This window comes from Rhynchophorus ferrugineus, unplaced genomic scaffold (genome assembly GCF_030347505.1).
Source record: "Rhynchophorus ferrugineus isolate W39M unplaced genomic scaffold, kcgeb_rfMv2 rfM2, whole genome shotgun sequence".
Classification (NCBI taxonomy): Eukaryota; Metazoa; Arthropoda; class Insecta; order Coleoptera; family Curculionidae; genus Rhynchophorus; species Rhynchophorus ferrugineus.
The window spans coordinates 27,677,947-27,701,266 of NW_027472581.1; the positions used below are offsets into that span (position 1 = coordinate 27,677,947).

Here is a 23,320-nt window from a genome sequence, read left to right on the forward strand (position 1 = left end):
CGATTTGTTTGGATATCTTCGGGTGGAGGACTTGAAAACAAAAGTGATGTTTTGTTTTTCACTATATAAACTGGGTCATACACATGTAGATCGTCTGACGGTGCGTCTGTATATTTAAAGCGCAGCTTAAAGGAGATAGAAATAAACGCACATGACCAAATAATTATATTAAAAATATTATAGGTTGGCCGTTATAATACATTCTTCAACAACATTCAGACATTTAATAAAGTCCAGTATATCTGATAATGTGATCTTATATAATGAATTGAGATGTCACTTATAATTACATCAAATAAGATTTATGTACAAATATTGTAAAGAAATTCGTTAATCTTAATTACTGCATATTTAACGACTTCTAGCAAAAATGTAGTGTCAATGTTCTTCTTGTCAATAATATAGTTCTGCTAGAAATTGTTTTCTATTTTAACCTATTGTTAACTGTCAGACACGGCCACCCGCTACTGTAGTTAATGTACATATTAAAATATATTATAGTAAACTATTCAATACAGTGAAATCATTATTTGCGAATAAAGACGAAAACGTTATAGCCGATACTAAAATCGAGGGGATTGATATTTGAACTTGAGATCATATTTATGAAAGTATAAACCAACATAGAATGTTGAAATGTATATGTTATTAATCTTATATTCAAGTTTGTAACAAATGAGTCAACTGCAAAAGTTGTTAATTGATAACATGTAACATTTAACTTTATAAATGAGGTACGTAGGGTAGATAATCCTTTATTTTTAGCAATAATATTTATTATTTTGAATATAAATATTTCCAATTTTAATTCAGCTCGAATTGGTACACCATATTCTTGGTTAACTTTTCTATAGCTAACACAATTAGACTCGATGGTTTTCTTACACGTTGCCATACAACATATAGTTCCCTATGGGAAAACATAGATTTTCCAAAAGTAAAGGATATTGTTTTGCGTTGAGACTTATCTTATCTTATTTTAGCGAATGAGAAGCTGTAGCTCTAAAGGGTATCGTAGATTGTGAAGGTATCATTGGAATACGTATTAATAATAATAATAAATTTTTTTTACATGAATAACAGTGTATAAATTGTCAGGCAGTTTAATGCATTGCGTATTTGGTTGCAGTTCTATTCTACTGTTCGCAATATCTGGCAATAGTTCTGAAAATATTTGTGCTAATGGAATATATTTCCAATAAACACGTATTTTTATAGTCAATCGAAGTGTTTCAACACTTCACCGTAAGACTGATTGTTTTAAACATGTGTTAATCTTATCGCCGAATGTAGAGCGAGAAATAACCGACAAGGTCTGTCGGAAATCACCCGTCCAAATCTTGTTTAGTTGTACTGCTTTACAATGCTTCAAATGAATAGCCATTGTGTACTAGTCCCAATTATGATTGAACTTTTTTGCAACACTGCAGCTATTCTGCTATTTTTTATGTTACATATTGCGTTTGGTTTGTTATGAATGTCTAATGGCAGCTTGAATGCTGAATGTGCCATTCGCACACCATTCTACAAAAATAACAGAATCTCATAAATAATTATAAATCTTATAAATAATTTGGAATAAAAAATATTCTGACTATAAATGGAGATATAAATTATCGGATATTGGAATGTTAGCTATAGATATTTTCGAGTAATAAAACTACAACCTGACTGCTAGGAACTGTTAGCATCTCTTTCACTACCTCTATATAAATCCGGTCAAAGTCTGATTTGTAGATCTATGAGAATCTTTTTCATTCATGCATATATTAAGAATCCATGTTTTGTCTATTCCCACGTTGACGTAAATGTTTATTTTATTACACCTGAATAACTACTAACAGCACTCTGAATCTTGGCATGGTCTGATGTGATATAAGGCGGTAGTGAAACAGATTGAACAGATGAAACAGAAAACAACACATATTACACATTTCTATAAATCCTAAATTTAAGTACAAATTAACTAATTAAGTTTAAGCGGCAAATAAAATTGTTCAGTTGTCTTGAAATAATATTACGTAAAAAAGATCAAAATATTCTAAGAGTAAAGACCAAATATATTTGTTTAAAGCACACTTCAAAATTTTAAAAATCGTGACACATCCAATATTTTCTTAAGGATACATAATTATAAGCACGTTTTTTGTATGAAAATTATATTAATAAAAAGAACAAAGAAATTTCGAAAAGTAATTTTATCCCTATATGAAAGAGAATTATAGTCAAAGACATTTCTTCTTCAGCTGCGTTCAAAAAAAAAACATTGAAACTCTAAAACAAAAAGTTTTAAAAACATAAACACATGGCACACATATGACTAGTCATTTTTCGTCTATATTCCCCTTAAAGTCTATATCTAAGACTTCAGACCTTAACTTAATTAGCGTTTGATGGGTGTGCTCCTACTGATGCACCACGTAAGTTTAAAACACAGCATAGTCTCCACTAGCTTAGTTACACTAAAGGGCTTTTATTCCTTCAACGTCCGGGCATGACCCTTAATTGTCGAGCAGCTGAAGTACTTCGGCGTTTCTGGTAATATCATTGAATGTTTTTTCATAAATCGCTTAAATTTTTCGCTGACCGTTAACACCCTACGTCCTCATTCTTAATATACGGACCTGACTAATGCTGTAAAAAAATTTGTTGAAAAATCGGAATCATATTGATATTGGATTTGTTTACAGAACTCTATAGTTGCACACTATATATCTCCACTGACTTCAAAATATTTATATAATAGCAACTCGTGAAAGTCGTATTGTCGTCCAACCAACTTCTGTATTTGAACCTCATACGAATTTTAACTTATTTACTTTTAACATGGAAAAAAATATTTTTTATAGAATAAAGAATGTCATTTTGCAGATGTATTTCTATAAGACCCAATTTTAAAAATTATAGAGTGAAAACAGCCATATACAGCCTATTTTACTAAAAATGCAGCTGTGTATCTGTCTATAAATGGGATTCAATTTAATAATCCATTAACCGCCGATCCAATCGATGGTAATATAAATGAAATATAATTCGCGTAATTAACTTTTATACCAATTTGTATAAGAGTTGGTAAAAAATTACCAATTAGACAAGAATTTAATTATGAATATAAAATAAATAATTTAAACACATTAGAAAGTAATCACTTATATAGCTAATTAATATTTTAACAGGAATAACGATCAAGTACTTTAAATATTTTATCAATAAATTTCAACGCAGATTTAAAAAAAAAACGTTTTATTCAACATACTCCTTTATTTGTTCGGCCAGCTTCAGTAAAACAGGAGCTGTTTAAATACAATTTCATTATCCCTTATTGAATTGGGCCCAGCTTCCAAAATATTCTGCTGTATCTCCGTTCCGGGAAATTAATTAAATTTTTCCCAACTAGGCAAACCAATTTCTGATATTCAAGAGTAATATAAATGAAATATGGTGATCATAAAAGCGGAAGAATTGGTCAATAGGATTAAGAGTTTTCTAAAAATTACAAATTTAAAAATTAAATGTAATATTTTCACATTTAGTACAGCAATAATTAAATATGACGAAATGTTATATAGGAATTTTCAATATTTTAATTAATTTTTTATAATAATACATAGTTTTGAGCCCAGTCTGTGGATATTGGTGATGATGACGACAGAAGAAGCTTTATGTTATTATTTGTTATGTTATATTAAACGCGGGCTTCCACGTCTACTACTGCAATACACACACACACACACAGTATATATATATATATATATATATATATATATATATATATATATATATGTGTGTGTGTGTGTGTGTGTGTGTGTGGGTTTGTGTGTATGTGTATTGCAGATTAGTCTGTGTAGTTGACTGTCGATTGGACTTCGGAGTGAAATGATAGAGCCATGTCTCACCCATCATCACATATCGACGCAAAAACTCGGGTTTATTACGCTTGATCATGTTCAAACACTTCTCCGAATCATCAACTCGTCCTTGTTTTTGGTCAAACACGCTCGCGCGACACCCACTTTGCACATAGCTTTCTCATACTCAAATATTCATGAATGATATGATTTACATGTTCAGTTAATATCTTTAGGGTGTCTGCTATTTCATTCAATTTCAATGTATGTTTATTCAAAATCATTTTGTGGATTTTTTAAATGTTTTCGTCGGTAACAACCTCTTTTGGGCGTCCACTGCGAACATCGTCTTCGGTGCTCATTTCACCTCGTCTAAACTTAACATACCAATCCTTGCGGTTGATTTTCTTGGAGCAGTGTCCGGAAACTCGGCATCAAGCCTTCATTTTCATTTTTGCTTCAACTGAATTTTTTCCCTTCAAAAACAATATTTTATCAACACGTGAAATTTCTTTTTATTATTTTTTTACTATAACAAAAGTTGCTTCACTCAAAATAATATAATTCACAAACTGATGATCCGACAGCTGTCAAATTCATACACGCATCTTTTGAGGGTTAGGACTAACTTAATAACATATGGATTTAAATCTAGTAGCACCATATATGTGTCAGGCCGGTGACTCTTCAATTGACCTGTTATATATAAATTACTTGAAAACTAAAATTAGATAACCTAGTTGTTAAATTATATGGTTTTGACATATATCTGCTATATTACTATATATATATATATATATATATATATATATATATATATATATATATATATATATATATATATATATATATATTAAAATATTTAAATATATAATTATATTTAATATTATATTAAAATAAAGCTGTATTATGTATATATATATATATATATAGATATACATAATACAGCTTTATTTAAGATAATACTTTTCCATTGCATTCAATAAATAAAGAAAAGCTCTAAATTGCATTTTCGAAATCATTACATTTGTTGTTGGATCTAAAGAACTCTACTGACAAGAAGCCCATCAAACGCTTTTAAACACTTACTGTTTTTATTATTTATCCTAATCGTTTATTTCGGTTATTTAAATGTGGAGATATTTATTTAATTTCAAAAACCTAAAGAACTAAAGCGTCTAGGAAATAAGGAACAAAAATAATTATTTATTTATTGAATGGTATTTATTAGATGGAAATCCTGCTCAAACCCTCAAGAATTACCTTTGGCACATTGTAACTGGCGATAAAGAGACTTACTAAGACTATCATTTGCGCAAAAAATCACGTATTAATCTCAGATAACGTTATTAGCACTGTGCATGACATACTGATAGTGATAGCACTTGTTCAGGCTAATACAGCAGACGCTCTCGAAATGCTGAAAAATTGCGAACATTAATCGGCTATCAAAAAATATTATAAATATTTCAGTCAAATGATAAAAGTAAACTAAAAAATAAGACAAATCTGATATAAAGTAATATAAACCACAACTTGGCGTTTTAACTCATTTTAAGGGTATTTTTTTGTTACAGGTTTCATTTTTTTCGACCAGCCCCGAACTGAGTAACAAACAACGTTTCGAGTACTTCTCCCGCACTATACCCTCCGATCACCATCAGGTCAAAGCGATGGTGGACATCGTGATGCAAATGGGTTGGAGTTATATATCAATCATCTACGAGGAATCAAATTACGGCATTAAAGTAAGTATTAGTTTGCGTTGGGTCGGGGTCCCGGACTTAGCGAGGGAAGTTCCGCTCGGAAACTTTACGGTCGATTAAGGACTTGCAAAACTAACGCGAAACTGGCAGGGCTAAGTGGAAAATGATACAGAGCTAAATTTCAATTGCGATTAAGGAACAAGTGTTTCGTGTTGCTGTTTGCATATTTCGGCCCTACAAACAATATTTTGTATAATAGCGGATTATAATTTCAAATTTGGCGAAACCGTCGATTCCCATTATAGTTTTTTTCGTCGAAAGTTGTTATTTCTTGAACCGCAAATTTTCGTCTGTTCCCTCTTGTTTTAGTTATCGGTATATCGGCTAAATAATACCACATATAACTTTAACTATTTCTACCATAGTAGAAATATTGTTATACCTTTGAAGAATAAGGCAGTTGTGGAATAATGTGAGATGAATTTTTAAGAAAGACTTCAGTAATGGCCAATGTTGTTTAAAAAGGCACGATCTTGAAAGAAATTGTTTTTTTTTTAATCTTTGTGATTCCACAATCTCCCTATAGGCAATAAATATTTCTTATGTCTATATTATATATAAATGACATTTAGAAAATCACTTCATTAAACAATCTTATGTATAAAATATTATCTTAATTAATTAGTTTTATTCTAAAGCCTATTCTAAAGTCTACATATGTTCAGTAATCAGATCAGGTGGCGTTAAACGTTTTAGTCTACGCACTTCACTATCACATCGCATATTTAGCTGATTAGCGAGTACATTGGGATGCACTGACACTCTTTCGAAGTACTTCACACAAACACGTTAAATTACACTCGTTATAGGTTCTAGAGGAATATCGAGTTGTATCATTTTATTTGAAATATAGTACGGAGCATCAATAATGGCACGCGACACTTTATTTTGGAACCGTTGAATGATGAATATATTAGATTTGCTAGCGGTACCCCATAGTTGGATTCCATATGAACAAATAGGCTTGAGTATAGACTCATCTAATTAGATTATTACTTAATGCAAAAGATAACAAATGTAAGATATTAAATATAGATAACAATAAATAGTAGTTACTATTATGATTAATATTATAATTGCTATTATAATTACTATTATAGCTACTACTAAAGTTGCTATTATAATTACATTATAGTTACTACTATAACTTATATTTTATAACAGAATTTCTGATTTTTGCCTAATATGTAATAAATCGTGAACCTAACCGTATTAGAGTCATGTATGAACAATATATTACTAATCCTATTAACACTTTGCCAATATTTTATCTAGTCTTTCTTATATGTGAGACCTAAACATGTACATCAAATGGATATTGTTTTAAATTGTTAAATTAGTGTGCGAATTTTTTAATATTATTATTTTCAAAGATTTTGTCCATGTATAATCACAATATAATATTACATCGATGCACTGATTTAGTCATCGAGTTGTTTAATTTTGTCTGTGCTTAATAAGTCTGTGCTCAAATATGAATCAATTTTTATCCACTTTAATGGAGAACATGATATTTCTCTGGATTTTATTATAATTTTTGTGGGTAAATTTTGTAACAAACTGTTAAATATTTGAAATTCTTTGAAACTTACTCAAGCTTGCCTTACGATCTTAAATTTTAACCCAGATTTCGGTTAGATTGCTCCAATATCTTTGTCTCGTACAAAAATTAATTTCCTTATGCGATAATTTTTATTCATTCGTATGATTTCATTACTTCAGGATAATTAATATATTTTTAAATAAATACTTTGATTTCAATTGGTTCGATTAAGTTACCTACAAAATATCTACATATGTACATATGTTATATCGCGTGACCGATAAGGCTCTAGTTACTAAAATGCAATGGTGTGTAGAAATAAGACTGAAAGATGCGTTGAATGAGGAATCTGGGCACAAGGATTTAGCTTATGTTAGAATTGAATTGAAAGGGCAGGGCTGGTTTTGATCCAAACATAGTCTATTAGAATTTGAACAGAGGCTTGTACTTCTGGGTGTAGATTCCCTAAAAACGAGTTGCAGCAACTAGTTGCTATTGGAATTTGGAGACACTAGAACTTGGGACGACCAATGACATACTGGTGGATGAAGGCACAAGCGATACTCACAAATAACATTACTATAACTAAAAACCGTCCAGACAGGACAATGTCCACGTGCATTCGTCTGGCTGTTCTGAGGTGTCATATAGCGCAACCGATATGGCTCTGGTTATTCAAACTGAATGGTATTCTTATATCAAACTAGGGCGGAACTGCACTATCTTTTGTACTGTCGGTTCAATAACTCGCATCTTCTTTTCATTTATATTTGAATAAAATAATAACATAACCTATATGGAACTAATTCCAAGAATGTCCAACGTTTTTATTACATTATATCAAACAATATTATAGTTCATTCTCAGTATTAATTTCATTCGAATTAACCATTTTGAAAATCTTCGGAAAGTTTGCTATTAAAATAATGGTAACCATAAGAGAAAACAAAATTAGAAATATAATTGGAACAGACATATTTGTAATATAAAAAATTCGACATTAACATTTCCAACTAACTAGGTCCATTTTCCAAAAAAATATCACGGAAAATTTTAATTAAATTTGTTCAACAAATAAGAAACACAAATAATATTTTATAAACATGAATTGGCTAGTTAGTGTCGACGCCATTAAAAACTTTTAAAATTTTCGGGTTGATGCTCGATTGGGCTCGCGGCTGTGCCTCCCCATAAAAAACAATCAGAACTTTTGACCTCGTAATAGCAAAAAACTCCTTAATAAAAAAGCAAATTACTACTGGCAACTTTTTCACCGTCCCGAACTTTACGACCACTCAGGTAATTGTTTTTATTAGCCAGTAAAAATATGACCGGGAAAAACTTGGAGAACTTTATTCTGCGTTGTTTGTCTTGATTTAAAAATTCCGGCCAAGAGGACTTTGTTGGACAATTTTTTACCGCTTAAAAAATTGAGATGGAAAAGCATATATCAAGTATTCACATTTATCTTCCGGTTTCTCGCTGCTTCTCTACATCTTTCTTTTCTTTATACATAAAAACAATATATATATATATATATATATATATATATATATATATATATATATATATATATATATTGTATAAAGTATATGTATAAAGAAAAGAAAGATGTAGAGAAGCAGCGAGAAACCGGAATCTATGTCTATCAAAAATACTGTTTTCTAATATAAATTATTTTATCGTTCTAGTACGTCTAATGCATATATTATCGAAGGGGTTAAAACTACAATTAAGTACACAGGTATAATAGTTTGTAGTTTAGAGTTGTTTTATTATATTAACATTGAATTATTTTCCCCATCACCCATGAGATATAGTTCCAGCCATATAATTTTAAGTAGTGATATCCCCCTGGAGTTATATCCTATATATGCATACCTTTTTTGTTTCCACTCTCATCACTATGTCTCAGGGCTTTCCAGCATTATCACATATCCTGAAAGTTTCCTTTAGTCACTTTCATTTTCCGAGTCATTGGCCTAGTCAGTCACTAAACTGCTAATTTCCAATCTGTCTAAAAAATGTTCACGATCCACCATTTATCAATTACTACCTCTGTGTGTCTTATCGAGTTATAAGTCTATGTGACCATGTTGTTCAGACATCTGATCTACTGTATATCTTTTTTCGGGCTTATTTATAAAAAAAAAAGTAGTAAAAACGCATTTCATTTATATTTACTTAGTAAAGATTTGAAATAGTTCAGTTTTTAGCATAGTCTTTTCAAAACTCAGTTCATGTTTTCAAAGCCATTCCTTCATTTCAGCCTTTTTTTTTGTTATTGCTGGGATTTTTTGCACCTATGTGCTATGATATGGTGCACTTTTCAAAATAATAACTGATTGTTCCTCCAGGTTTTTAACAATTGATTTCCTATGGTATAATTGAATAATAATAATTGATAACAAAACATGTTATGGTTCATTTCTTCATGGTAGTCACACTTGGATTTGGAGGAACACTAATTTGGAAACACTAATTCTACATCAGAAATAATACTATTCTTATTCCCCGCATGGTTAACAATATATCTGGAATTAACTATTAATAAATATTATGATCATTAATTAAATACTATTGTAGCTTTTACGTTTTCCATCAATTTTTGTGGTCTTTATACTTTTTTAGTACTGTCTTGCCAAGAGTGCCCCATTTTGATGAACGACCGCTGAACCATTTTGAAATATCCAAGTTTCATGAAGATACACATATTCAAATAATTTATCGTCCTTGGTTTTATTGTAGGCCTTTAAAAATTGAATTGTTTTTAAGGCAATGTCTGGAAGCTCCATTAGACCTATCCGATAGTTATCTTTACACCATTTAAATCCTATGCCTGTAAGAGGGTATGAACGGATGTCTTACATCCCTCAAAAATCTGCATGTCCCTAATTCTTTTATGTATATTTTCCAAACTAACAATTTTCTTGGTTGAAACTAACCTATTGTTCTTCATTTTGTAAGCAGTTTGTAAGACGCTAAATAACATTTTCAATAAAATTGCAGAAACTTATAGTATTTAATATCATCAATAATTACCTTTCTAACCTAATTCACGGGCAAAGGGAGGCCTTCATTATCTCGTTCCTTTTAAAAATAACTTATCTAAAGCCGCAATCAATTTATGACCCTGAATATCTATTGTTTTCGGTATTTTAAAACAAAGTGACACGATATATTACCGAGCGATTTAAAATTTATCAAAATAATCAAAGCGCTAAAATAACTAAAAGGCGCTAAAGTAACGAGGAGGAGGGAGAAGAAATATAGACGGGTAGTAGTAACGAGTCAAGATATTAAGCGTTCTTTTAACCTAACGCCTATAAATAGGTAGAAGACTTCGCCAACGTGTACCACCCACAATGAAAGCATCAAAATCAGACATTTTTCATACGGAGTGATGTGTAATCAAGTTTATCAACAATTCACAGTTTTTTTTCAACACACATTCAGTGATGATATCATCATACTGCATTGATATTTTAACCTGACAATAACAAAATTTTAATTTCATCCGAATTTGGATTGCACGTAACGGTGAATAAATCTGGTCGAACGTATTCAGGTACAAAAATCATGACTGTTTATCTTGGTGGTCTCTAGGCATACATATATATCGAAGTTTAAATCGGCATGATATTTTAGCAAATTACGCCTTCTTATCAACAAATCATACAGCTGTAGGAAGTACAATACTTTTACAAATAACTATCTTTTCAGGATGAATGGTATGCAATATTTTCCTGCACTTCTGCAATGTTTATAAACTGGACAATTAATTGAAATTATTTAAATATATAATTCCCTATTACCTCGTCAAAATTCGAGTGTAGTATTTTATTCTGAGATTCATATTGGCTACTTGTACTTACTTCAATCTTATTATCAAAAAAATACTTATAGAGACAGATTCATTTAATAAATCATTTACTTTTATTATATTATGTCATTGTTACTTTCTAAATATTAAAATACGATGACACATTTTTGGGATTATTATTCCATTCCTTTTTTTACACTTGCCAATTTAAAATTATTAAAAATAAACTTAACTTTGCAGTACAGAGAGTCTCTCTTAAAATTACGGGAAGGAATTCTGTTATCACAAATAGAAAAAAAGCCAAAGCATCCATTTAACTGATACAGTAATAATTATTTTCAGTCGCTAGTTTCTTAACTACCGACTATTTCGACTGTTTTGCGACTATCGATTAAATCGACTATTTTCACTCTATAATTACCAATGCTAGTTGGTTGTAAATATCGTTTTGTGGTCTTCAAAAGTCTCCACTTCTTTTCGTAATGTAAAACAATCAACTATTATTTTAGATCATTCACATTTAATAACTCTATTTTTAGTGACAATCTTACACATAGTTAATCTAAATATTATTATATACTATAATTACAGTTTTTTCCACAAAGCACAAACATAATGGTGAGAATATTCAAGATTAAAACTAAAGTCATTTTATATTGAAATATCTTGACAAGATAATATTAAATTTTCTAGTTTTCTTTTATTTTAATGTATAAATTTAAACTTATAATTATACCTTATAATATCTGAACAATTATCAGAATTTATCCGAAAGAAAAAATAACACAAGGATTTGTATCCAATTTTAGCCTTAATAATATATTGTTAATATTCGTTATTGTATAATGGAATATAAAAGAATTCTAAACAATCAAACCGATATTTAATTCGTGTTGCTTTACAGGAAGCATTTTTTTGCATTCTGTATTATGTATACTTAAAATACTCTATATAATACGGTCGTTCTTAAACAATGAATGTTATCTTAAATGCCTTTCTCCATTGTTTTTTTAATACCAAAGAAAAAAAGCGCAAAACTATTGTGCTTTCAACGAGATATGGTTAAATAAATGGGGAAGTAGCGTGCTTAAGGATAGTCAAGGAGGTCGCCAGATTACACACTCAACGTTGAAATTGCATTTAAAGCATTTCATGTTGGTTAATTGCAACTCCAATATTTGATAATGTTCTTTGTTGAAATAATTGAGGACCGTTTTGATTAATGTTTTAATAACTGTGTTAAAAAGAGCTTAAAGGCCAAACTAATTTTTGCTTATTTTCTTCATATGGAAGCAAACTAAAAGCTAAGGTTTCATAAAGAACTTTCAAATTTAAAAGTCTAAAGTTCTGTTAGAGAAATATCTAGTAATAATGCCTTACATTTTTTTGGTGTATTGAATTTGTAGTAACTTGTTATAAAGTTGGCATTATATACAGACTTGCAATTCAAGCAATTTTCATTTGTACATCGAACAGGGGGGTATTTTAACAGGGAAATTTGAAAAATATCTATCCTCTAAACTGCCCCTTTCGATACTTCTATACGATAGAAAAATACATCGAGAAGGTTTATACTTAATTTCAGGTAAATCGGTAACCGTAATCCGTTTCGAGAAGTGTGCGTTCAAAATATTGCTTTTAGATATATCTGTTAAGATGCCGCTTCACTAAAGAACTATATCCCGGAAAACGATATAAATTTTAAAATATCTTCTTAAAGTGTAAACTGCGAAAATATGAAATCGACTCGATTGGTTGAAATTGTTATTTCCAAAGTTCTAGGCTAGAATATCCCCTTAGTAGTATTTAACAAATCCGGAGATAAGATCACTAGCAATTTACATGAATGATTAGAATTTTATATTTTGTCAAATACAAAACTTCCGAAATACAAAACTTCTGTTCCCGAAAAAAATGACTTCATGACCAATTCAAGGCATTCTAAGTCTGGTAATGATGCCTTAAACATCTTGTTCTCCTATTATCTGACAGAAATCTTATTCCAAAGTATTCAGTAGTATAATGTAGATGGTCCGTCATATTTAGTGACTTCCGGACTATTGGAGAAACGCTTAAAATCCAATTAACATGCTCATATTTTAGGTGTCCCTAAACTTAGGCTTGTGTACCGAATAAAAGGTGAACGAATTTCTAGCAGACTTCCGTCACAAAATTGACAATCTGGACGTGGTGGAAAACACGGTGAACAGCTCCGAAAAAAAAAACATGTATCATGATCATCAAAAACGATCTGAAAAATAGGAGACTGGCATTGTCCGAGGCCAAGAGGGTGGCACATAGTTGCGGCCAACCGTAGCTGCGCATTAGATGAGAAGTGGAAACTCTCCTCGAGTACAGGATACATTAAAAATAATCATGGCCCAGTAAAATAGATAGAATAGATATAGATGGCCAGTCTAATACAAATATTTGAATATTCTCAGAATGGCTTGAGACGTCGTGGGTAAATTTGTGCCTTATTTATAACCAAATTTCTGTTATCGGCATAGTATTATTCTTTAAGGTGTAAAACATACTCTGTATTATTTTCTAAAATAAATGGTAATGTTCAAAAGTTTTTTAATGAAATCAAGGACTCAAGCACCTAAAAACTCAATGATGTTAATGTTTTGTATTTTTTTCTAGTATATATATATATATATATATATATATATATATATATATATATATATATATATATATATATATATATATATATATATACCCTATTACCTGATCAAAATTCAAGTGTAGTATAATATTCTGAGATTCCTATTGGCTACTTGTACTTGCTTCAACGTTATTAACAAGAAAATACTTATATAAACAGACTCATTCAATATTTTGCCCATAACTCTTCTTGCCTTATAATCTATCTAAAATTAATTCGTAAGATAAAAATCACATCGATAGTTCGATCAAATGGTAATAAATAAAATGATATAACAAATGGAAATTACTGCCTTGACAATTACTTCCTATACAGTTGTATATTAAGCTTTGCGACTTCTTGAAACTGCTTGTTTCTTAAAAAATTCTTTAAACAATAATATTTTTTCTTTATCGTCCTGTGACTCCCAACTTTCAAAGCCTTACAAATTCTTAAAATCTAGATTAGATTGTTCAACATCTGTATTATGGATCCGACAAATATGTTGCCGAAATTCAGTATGTATGGATATTAGAATCATTAAATTGAAGACACAGAGAAAGCAGATGATCCCTCTTGTTCTTCTATCAGCTTTACCCGTGCAGCAAGGTCATGGTGAAATCTTTCTTCCTCTTGCTACTAAGTATATCATATTACAAACTTGACATATTAATTTACTTTCACAGCAAATTTTAGTCATTCAATTGATTTATCCTTTTTATAACAACTGAAACTAAACTTAACTCTCCGTATTTGTTCCTGTTAAAACGCTGAAGGTGTTTTTAGGTAAAAAGGAACGTCAAAAATAACTTTATAAAAAGCCATATCAAATGATTTAATAGTTAAACAAATAAATGCTCAACATTATATCAGATCAATACCGTTTGTCGCCATTTCACTTGAAGAATGTTTAGATTGCAGTACCCTGCAGTGTTGCCAAATCTAAAGCTAATGAGTATATATTGTATTAAATAGTAAAAAACGTATCTAGTCTATAATTATTTTTTGTTTCAAGACCAAATATAAAAGTTAATATCAGAAAGCCTTGTTAAATAAATGATTTTTCTAAAATAAATTACATCCATACGGCAAATAATCTAACGGTAAATTTGGCAATATCAACTTTTAGCATTTCGGCCTGCCACGAGTATATTACGCCGACCGATAGACGAATAGTGCCGAAAGTATCCGAATCTCAGTACCACGATAATTTTTACTGTATAATTTTTAGTATAGGCTGTGGACTGACGATAGTGAGTATCTGTGTATATATGTGTGGTCGGTCAACCTTATTAAAAAAACAACACTTTCTTCTAGAGTCAATAAATTACGTTAGAACCAAGACCGCCCAAGGTCGATCTGTTCTAAAGTTCATCGATCTTTCAATTTTAATTTCTCTAAGAGAAAGAAATCGAGCGGAAAATGTATTCAATGACACCGTCAATCCATGATCAATACATCCATAATTCATCGTATAGCTCGGCACCAAAAAAAAAGTTTAAAAATATACTCGATATTATACTTGCCACTTAGGCTTCCGAGGGTGGCAATTTTTTGGATGGGGAATTATTTTCATGAGGGATATATAATTAAAAATGGGCCCGACTTTTAAATTTGTTGGACCGAAGAAATGTTCTCCACTCTCCGCCGGGATTTAAGATAATCTGACCAGAGGGGAAACGGTAAAAATTAATGTTAATTTAAAGAAACGTGGTGAGAATGGAAAAGGTCGGAAAAACCCGGGCTCCTTTTTTTTTCGCTTGCCTAAAACAAAAGCCACACCAAATATAACCGTTTTGTTGAGATGTTGGCGTTTTATTTATTATTTTTTTGTTGTATAGAATGCTTAAATATTACTGGGAAGGAAGTAACGTATTTTAACTGTCTGTTTTAATTACTTATAAAAGTCATAATTATATTCTTTTTAGTTGATTTCGAATTATTAATAAAATCTCATTCATTCTGTATTATTTACTTCCTTAAATAAATATGTTATTGAATACTATATAAAAATTAGAGTGGCAAACATAATCTGAAATAAAATATTTGTTAGTCAATAGTTTTTTTTTCAGATTCTTGTTACATTATTTTATAATCAGCCCATTTTCAAACAAAATTGAACATAAAAAGAATTATATATATTTGAGCTCTGGATGTTTTTGACACTTTTCTTTATCAAACTGATTACTTCATTATATGATAAAAAATATTTACAAGTTAGCGAAATAACAATCGTTAAGTTTTAAAGATAAAGACTACTTTATATCGGCATGTCTTATGTATTTTGTTTCTTTAAGATATTATCCAATCATTTGAAGAATTTAAATTGCAATGTGTTATTATTAAAAGGACGTAGTTGCAGCTTAAATTATTGAAAATTGATTTGAGGGTCGTTTAATACTAAGTTGTTTAGACATTTTTAAATATTTACTTTTCCTATTTAGTTCAAGATCAGATAATAATCATGATTGTAATATTTTGAAATATTTATATATTTATAAGGTCAAGTCAGACAATTATATAATAAAAAGTATAGCTTTTTATTACTAGGACATGCTTTAAGCCAATATGAAAAAGTATATGAAAACTAATCTACGAAAATATGAATTATACTGCAATTTTAATCTGCGATAAATTTCATAAATTAATTTCTTTTTCATATGCATGATTTTCTTCAAGCATGTTCTCTTTTACTTTTTTTTCAGTAGAGCCCAGAGTAATAATTTCAGCAAAAACTCTTTTATATAGGCCGCTTGGTTGGTAACTTAAAAACTAATAGTTTATCATTTTTAATGATACAGCTAATCATATAATTCCTCAGCTTTCTAATAGATAGTATAAATGTATACAAAGCGAGGCTAAATACTTGAGCTACTGTCCATCTTACATAATGTGGAATATAAATAATGATATATATAATAATGAATGATAAATAATGTAACGAATAATATATAATGAAGGACTTATTAAAAATAATATATAATTAATGGTATAACATAAGGGAATTAGATAAAATAAGAGAATAACATATGGAAAAGAGATCATGCCCCTAGCAATATATACTATAGAGGTAACCAGTCCATAAAACACTATATATGTAGTATTGTATTCGTTTGCTCAATCTAATATTGTAAACATTCAAATACAAATGAAAATTATAAGAATAAATTCGGTTTGAAAAACAATTAAAACCTAAAATTACTTTTTCTCTAACCAATTATATAAGAATAGACCTTCCCCTTTTTCTATAAAATTTATTAAAATCAAAATCATCATCGATCAATCTTATAAGTTTTGTTATAGCACACATCAATCCTAAAAAATTATCCTGCGCTGGCGTTTATTTTAAAATAAAACTCTACAACAAATAATAAATTTACTTAGTATTTGAATTTTTCCTGGAAAAATAATGATAGATAGCTCCGGCTTGATGAAAAAGGTGTCGAACTTTTCCAGTTAAATGACTTGCGCCAAAGTTAAAGTGGGCCTCGCGAATTAATTACTTTTATGCCAGTTCGACTCGGGAGGTCTCTTGAATCCGTTATGAAACAGATCCGGTTCAATTTTTAATAAATTATTCATCTAAAGTTAAATTATCATCAGAGTCAATCAGGCACGCGATGTCGAAAGCTTGCTCTCAAAAAAAAAACTCTTCAATAATTCTACTTTTTATGGATTACAATATCTACAAAGTATATTACTTCAAAAGATTTCAGCATGTATTAATAGATGAACTTCATTTGTAACACTTTGGTGGTTTTTAGGAAACATTATCAAAAGAGCTCACGACTTATACTTTTTATTAGTTTCTTGAAATTATATTTAACTGCCTCTTTTACCAAATGAGGTACAGTTGTTACCATGGGTGGCTCCAATTAATTGGAAATTTAATTGGTAAATAAGCATTGGAAATTTTGGAAGAAAATTGGTTTTCTAGAAAATCCTTGGAAATTTTTGAAACAAAATTGATTTCGTTAAATATAAAATAAATACATTTTCATCCCTACACAAACCAAATATATTTGGACTAATGGGTTGTAACTGTGTATCGTGAACTCCAAACCATAATCCTGAATCTGGGAAGTTACCAACTTTTTACAATACATAGGACCTTATAAAATCTATTAATAACTTACTAATATGGTATTGACTGGTATTGTTTGTTCTCTAGTTTTAGACATTGCTTTTAAATCAAAAGATTAATTGAAGTCACCACCTATCAACATCGACAGTCTCATCGCATTAACCACTGCTCCAACCAATTTTGTTAGTTACTATACCTAAAGAATCTCCTTCTGAGAAATAGTTTCTATTTGTGCTTTACTGTGGTTAAATATAACACGAATTAAGGCCCGTTTGTGTTGAGTGAGTGTCGGTGAGTAATTTGTAACATTGATTGTATTATTTCATCATTTGGCGAATGAAAAACCTTAACACATAATACTTGCTTGTAGCTACGATTAATAAGTGTAATAGCCATTCAAAAGTAAAGTTGAATATTTTTTTAAACATACAAATAATGTGTCTTCATAAAGAATATAAGTGTTTGAAATTAAAATAGTTGCTCCTCTGACTGAACAAAGAAATATTACACGTAATTCAATGAGATTATTATGTCAGAGATGTTGTATAGGGCCAGTGTCCCTGTAGGATTATTTATTTTGCAAATTAACTTTTAGCTTCCCTTGTTTCCATAAGCAGTTTTCATTCAGCAATCCGAACTAAAGAGTTGTAGAACCATTGAACAATTATGTGACAAGGACAAGTCATAGTTTGGTGCTAAGGAATTAAGATGACAGTTAGATAAATCGGTGGCTATTCAATATGCCGAAAGATATTTTTTCCAAAATAAAACTTATTTCGCAACATAATCTCATTTCAACTACATTTATTTTATTTTTAAAAATTTCTTTCATTTTTTTTTAAATTCCTTCCAGGCAACAGGTTTTCTGAAGTTGCCAAAATAGATGTTTGTTTCTTATGATAACACACTTGTGCCTTGATCCGTTTATTGCCTTGATGGAACAACACTTCTTACTTCGTAAAATGTGCTCGCTTTTGCTTCAAATCAATATCAAATCCAAATATCAAAATCTTAATAAGCTCTTAATAATATTCTCCGATGATCTTTCTATACATATCAACACTCATGCAACCTAAAAACAGTATCAAATCAACAGATATAACATGTCCTTTGGGCGACCTAAACATTCGACATCGCTTGTGCTGATACAACCACAACAGAACTCAATAAATCACTGCTTAAGCATTGCAACTGATGGAGTTCCCATACTACCCCATAGTATCAAGCCGTTGTTTGTTTTCCATCGGTACACGAAAATACATTTTTTATATTTTGGTTAATATTCGAAATGTGATCTGATGTTAATGGCTTACTGTATTATAAACTGGATCAGTCAGCTCGCTCAAAATCTCAAAATAGTCTATAAATAGATATCAGTTGAGAATAGAAGTGATGCATTTAAAGTTACTGGGGCAAAAATTAAAAATGTCACGGACTTACCAAATTTCCCTCCTACTATCTTATTTTTATCAACTTGAGAAAAATATGAACATAAAACAAAAGGATATGGGTTTTCAAAACTTTTTGTAAATATTGAAAATTGCAAACTATATTAAAACTATAGAAAGAATCGTACTTATTATTAATAAGGTCAGTAATCAAGTGATATGCCCTACATGCGATGTATCTGAACTTAAACATGTAAAAATATTTTATAGTAGTATATTTTATCTATAATATTTTCCAGTTTATTCAGTAACAAATATTTCCACTGACAACTTGAGTGCATGATAGGTTCATCAAACAAAAAATCATACTAAGACTTGGAATAATTTATACGTAACGTACAAGTACACTATACCCATGCTTGGTCTAGACTTTCGATTTTATAATGTGTATATAATATAAACAACACATTTGCTCATATGTGGTCTAGTTTAGCATTTCTATTTTAAAAAGATATCCAAAATAAGATCGATCCTTGGATACCCCTGAACAAGACAAGATTTTTTCCAAAATGTGCGAAAAACAATGACAACATAATCTTTTAATGTATTTTAATTTATGTAGTATTAGAAAATATTCCGAAATAAAAAAATAGAGAAAATGCAGATATAAGAAGCATAATACAAATCTAAAACATTTAAATTATCTATCCCCAACAGCTAATATTCTCACTCAATTTTTCCTTTAATGCCTATTTCTTAGACGTAACGAAAGAGGCTCGAGGCACATAAATATCCCAGCTGGCGCTGAAAGCTACCGAAAACTCCCTCATAAATTGACTGTCTGAAAATATTTGCTTTTCGTGGAAAATACTGTCGACTTATTCAATCGGTTTAACGTTATTTCTCATTTATACCGTTACTCAATAAAAGCATTAGGCATTCAAGATGTTTGAATTGCTTATGGGATTTCCTTTAGATGAAAACGTCGATTCGCCGAAGAATACAAGTATAAATTTATGAAAAATTACGTTTCCGATGTTAAATATTTCCATTTCGTGCAGTAGTTCGGAACTCACAATTTGGAAAGCATATTTTTGTTAAAAAGCTAATCAAAAATTTAGCGGTTAAAATTGGTTAACGAGTTTTTTGGATTCTACGTCAATATCATAATATACACATCATTTAAAAAATGCATATAGTTGCATGGCAACTCATTAATAAACATTGTAATATCACACCAGGGGCAGAGGTACAGTGAACAAGAGGTAAAAATCCTCATATCACCCACGTTTATTTTCTTTTCGCTCTCTATTTTTGCTTAACATTTAAACCATAATTTCACAAAGCTCTCGTCTTTCCGGTGTCCATATCCATCACTATAAACAGTAAATAAAAAAAGTAAAAAACTAAAACCTGCTCATTTATGTAAATCAAATCAGGTTGAAAAGTAGTGCTTAACTTTAAAACACCGTGTTTAGTAGCCAATATATATCCATATAAGTGCAAATAATAAGCCATCTATGTTTCCTATACAAAACTTATTTCAAAAGCAGTAAGATATTACTGTAGTTTGTCTCAATTAGTTCCTTCAGAAAAAGTTTCTTTGATTTAAACACGATATTTAGCAACATATTTGTTAACGTAATCTACAAGGTAATCTTCCAAGGTGTTCTTCTGCACAGTGGATTGACAGCCAAACGGTTTGCCCATAGAGCCCTAAAACAATATATATCAACAGTAGTGAAAGAATATGCCATCTATATTTCTTACCTAAAAATTGTTTCAAAAATATTAAGATAATACTATAGTTTCTCCCAACTACATCCTTCAAAAAGGACAGGACAGTCCTCCAACTGCTGCGATAGCCGCGGGTTCGAATCCTGCTGGAGCATGACCGTAAATTTATGTTTGTGATTGTCCTAGACAAAAGTATAAAATCCGACAAGGAAAATGATCCCAGTCACGCCAGTAACATGGCTGGCTAAGACCGGATGACTTCTGGGATGGTCTGGTCTCTAAGTTGGTCACTCGCCAGTCTGCAAGCTTAATGCCGAGAACCGTAGTTCGTATACCCCGTCAAACTGTAGGTCCATTGTAGATAAACCCCTATATATATAAATAGAAAAATTATTTTCGTTTTTCTTGTAAAGGTGAAAATGCAGAAAACCAAAGACAATCTCCTGCCTTCTAATTTTTCGATTGATTCTTTAGTATCTTTAGTATTTCATTTTGAAAGACAAAGGGGCAGAGAAAGAGAAGAAAAGCAACTAAAATATTATCGTATATAATGCATAGGAAAGTAATTTCGCTATTAATTCACATTAAGAATTATACATCCCGAACTGTATAAATACAATATGTTTTAGTAATATTTAACGTCACTTGTGCAAAAGAAGTTGCAGGAAGAAAAAAACATTTTTATTTTTCTGGATATTTTATATTGTTATAGGAGAGAAAATGAGAGCGAAAGAGACAGAGAGAAGATATTGGAGTATTATCATAGATAAGGCTTAATATTTCAATTTTAACCGCCAAGAACCAAGAATATTGAATAAAAATTGAAATTCAATCTCAAATGCCGTTTTTATTCATGAAACATCCTGAAGGAAAGGGCTGGCAACAATATAGACGAGACACGACGGAAATTGTTTTGATGTCATTGCCGTAGTTTCCGTATACGGAAAGAACAAAGCGAGATCCCGGCTAAAAACTAATATCATGACAGTTGGCTGCATCTCTGCTTAGTAATCGTCATATTAATTACAGACACGTGGAACAGCGAATGAGTATGAAATAGATGCCAGGGACGAGGCTTAAAATCTTAAGTAATAAATTTAGTAAAAATATGTATTCCCCTTAAAGTGAAGGCAATTACTTCGCAATTACATAAATAGTAAATTAAGGAACTAATACAGAGCAATTCGAAGATATATTGATAATTTAAATAAAATTACGCAAGATTTATGTGTGTCTCCATTTTTATGATCGATGGTTAATTTAATGAAAATATTAGGTTTCCAAGATCACTGGGTTAACTAAACTTTGATGCCTTCAATGTTGGACCATGATGCTACACTTTGGTGCCACCACGCCAAAATATCAAAATGCCCTTAGACAACAAAAAACTTTAAATACTGTCTGAAATAAAATGATGGTTCTACTTTTAAGAATATTAATGGTAAAATACAATTTTATCTTAATTTTCACAATTATCTCTTCCGTCAACATTATTCTACACTCCTTCTATATTATATCAATAGTATTTTATAATTATGGTTTATTATATAGTTTTTTTCTATTTATAGAGCAAAATATACATACGTTTTTAAGATTTTTTGTAATATTGAATATAACCCATGAGAAACTCAAATAAAATGTATGTTTCTCAAAGTTATATCCATCATAATATATTAATATAATGTATAATATCTTTCAAGTAGCAAAAAGTAATTTATCTTTTAAAACAATCCAGACATATATATCCATATATACGGGTGGTACCGGAAAGTCATGGCTGTTTTTTTTTCGTAAAAAACTACATAATTTTCAAGAAAATGAAAAATTCAATGAATCCTGCTCATCTTTCAGGTAATTTGGGATGGAAGCCATTCCAAAGAAACCGTTTATCCTTTGAGCAAAACCATTCATCGAACCATTTTCTAACTATTTCGAAATTGGCGTAGTAGTGCTCAGCAAGCGCGTGTCCCATTGATGCGAAAAGTTGATAATCTATCAAGTCAAAGTCGTACAGCGTGTGCGATAATAAGTCCCATCCAAGGCCTTCTTCTTTTGACCGGCTTTGTTTTATAAGACGGCACCTTATCATGCTATAAAATTACTCCACCGTTTCTTCGGGCTTATTCTGGATGCTTTTAGATCTATATTAACTGTTTCACCAGGTTTCAATAGTTGGTAATACACCACGCTAATATGACCTCACTAAATACACAGCATTGTCTTGCAACCAAATCGATTTGGCCTTGCAGTCGATCGGCTTTGCCAGATGATAACCATGATTTTTTGAGATTAAGGTTTTAAAAATAATTCACTTTTTATCACCGCTCATTCTTCGCTTCTGATGATGCCTTTAAACAACGTTTTTACAGACGATTTTTCAATTTCCATTCGCATGTCGGTCACTTGATGTAGCACCCATTTCCCGATCTTTTGGATTTTCCCATTGCTTGTAATCGATCGCTAATCATTTCTTGGCCCAAA

At 30.5% G+C, this 23,320-nt stretch overlaps 1 protein-coding gene across 2 annotated transcripts in view; it reads left to right on the plus strand.

Moving 5' to 3' along the window:
* Positions 1-23,320, plus strand: part of LOC143191719 (metabotropic glutamate receptor 2) — a 609,670-nt gene that overhangs the window by 435,276 nt on the left and 151,074 nt on the right. For both annotated transcript variants that reach the window (XM_076397081.1, XM_076397080.1), the window contains one exon: positions 5,426-5,596. In XM_076397081.1, the coding sequence (XP_076253196.1) occupies positions 5,426-5,596 (171 nt within the window). The remainder of the gene's footprint in view (positions 1-5,425; positions 5,597-23,320) is intronic.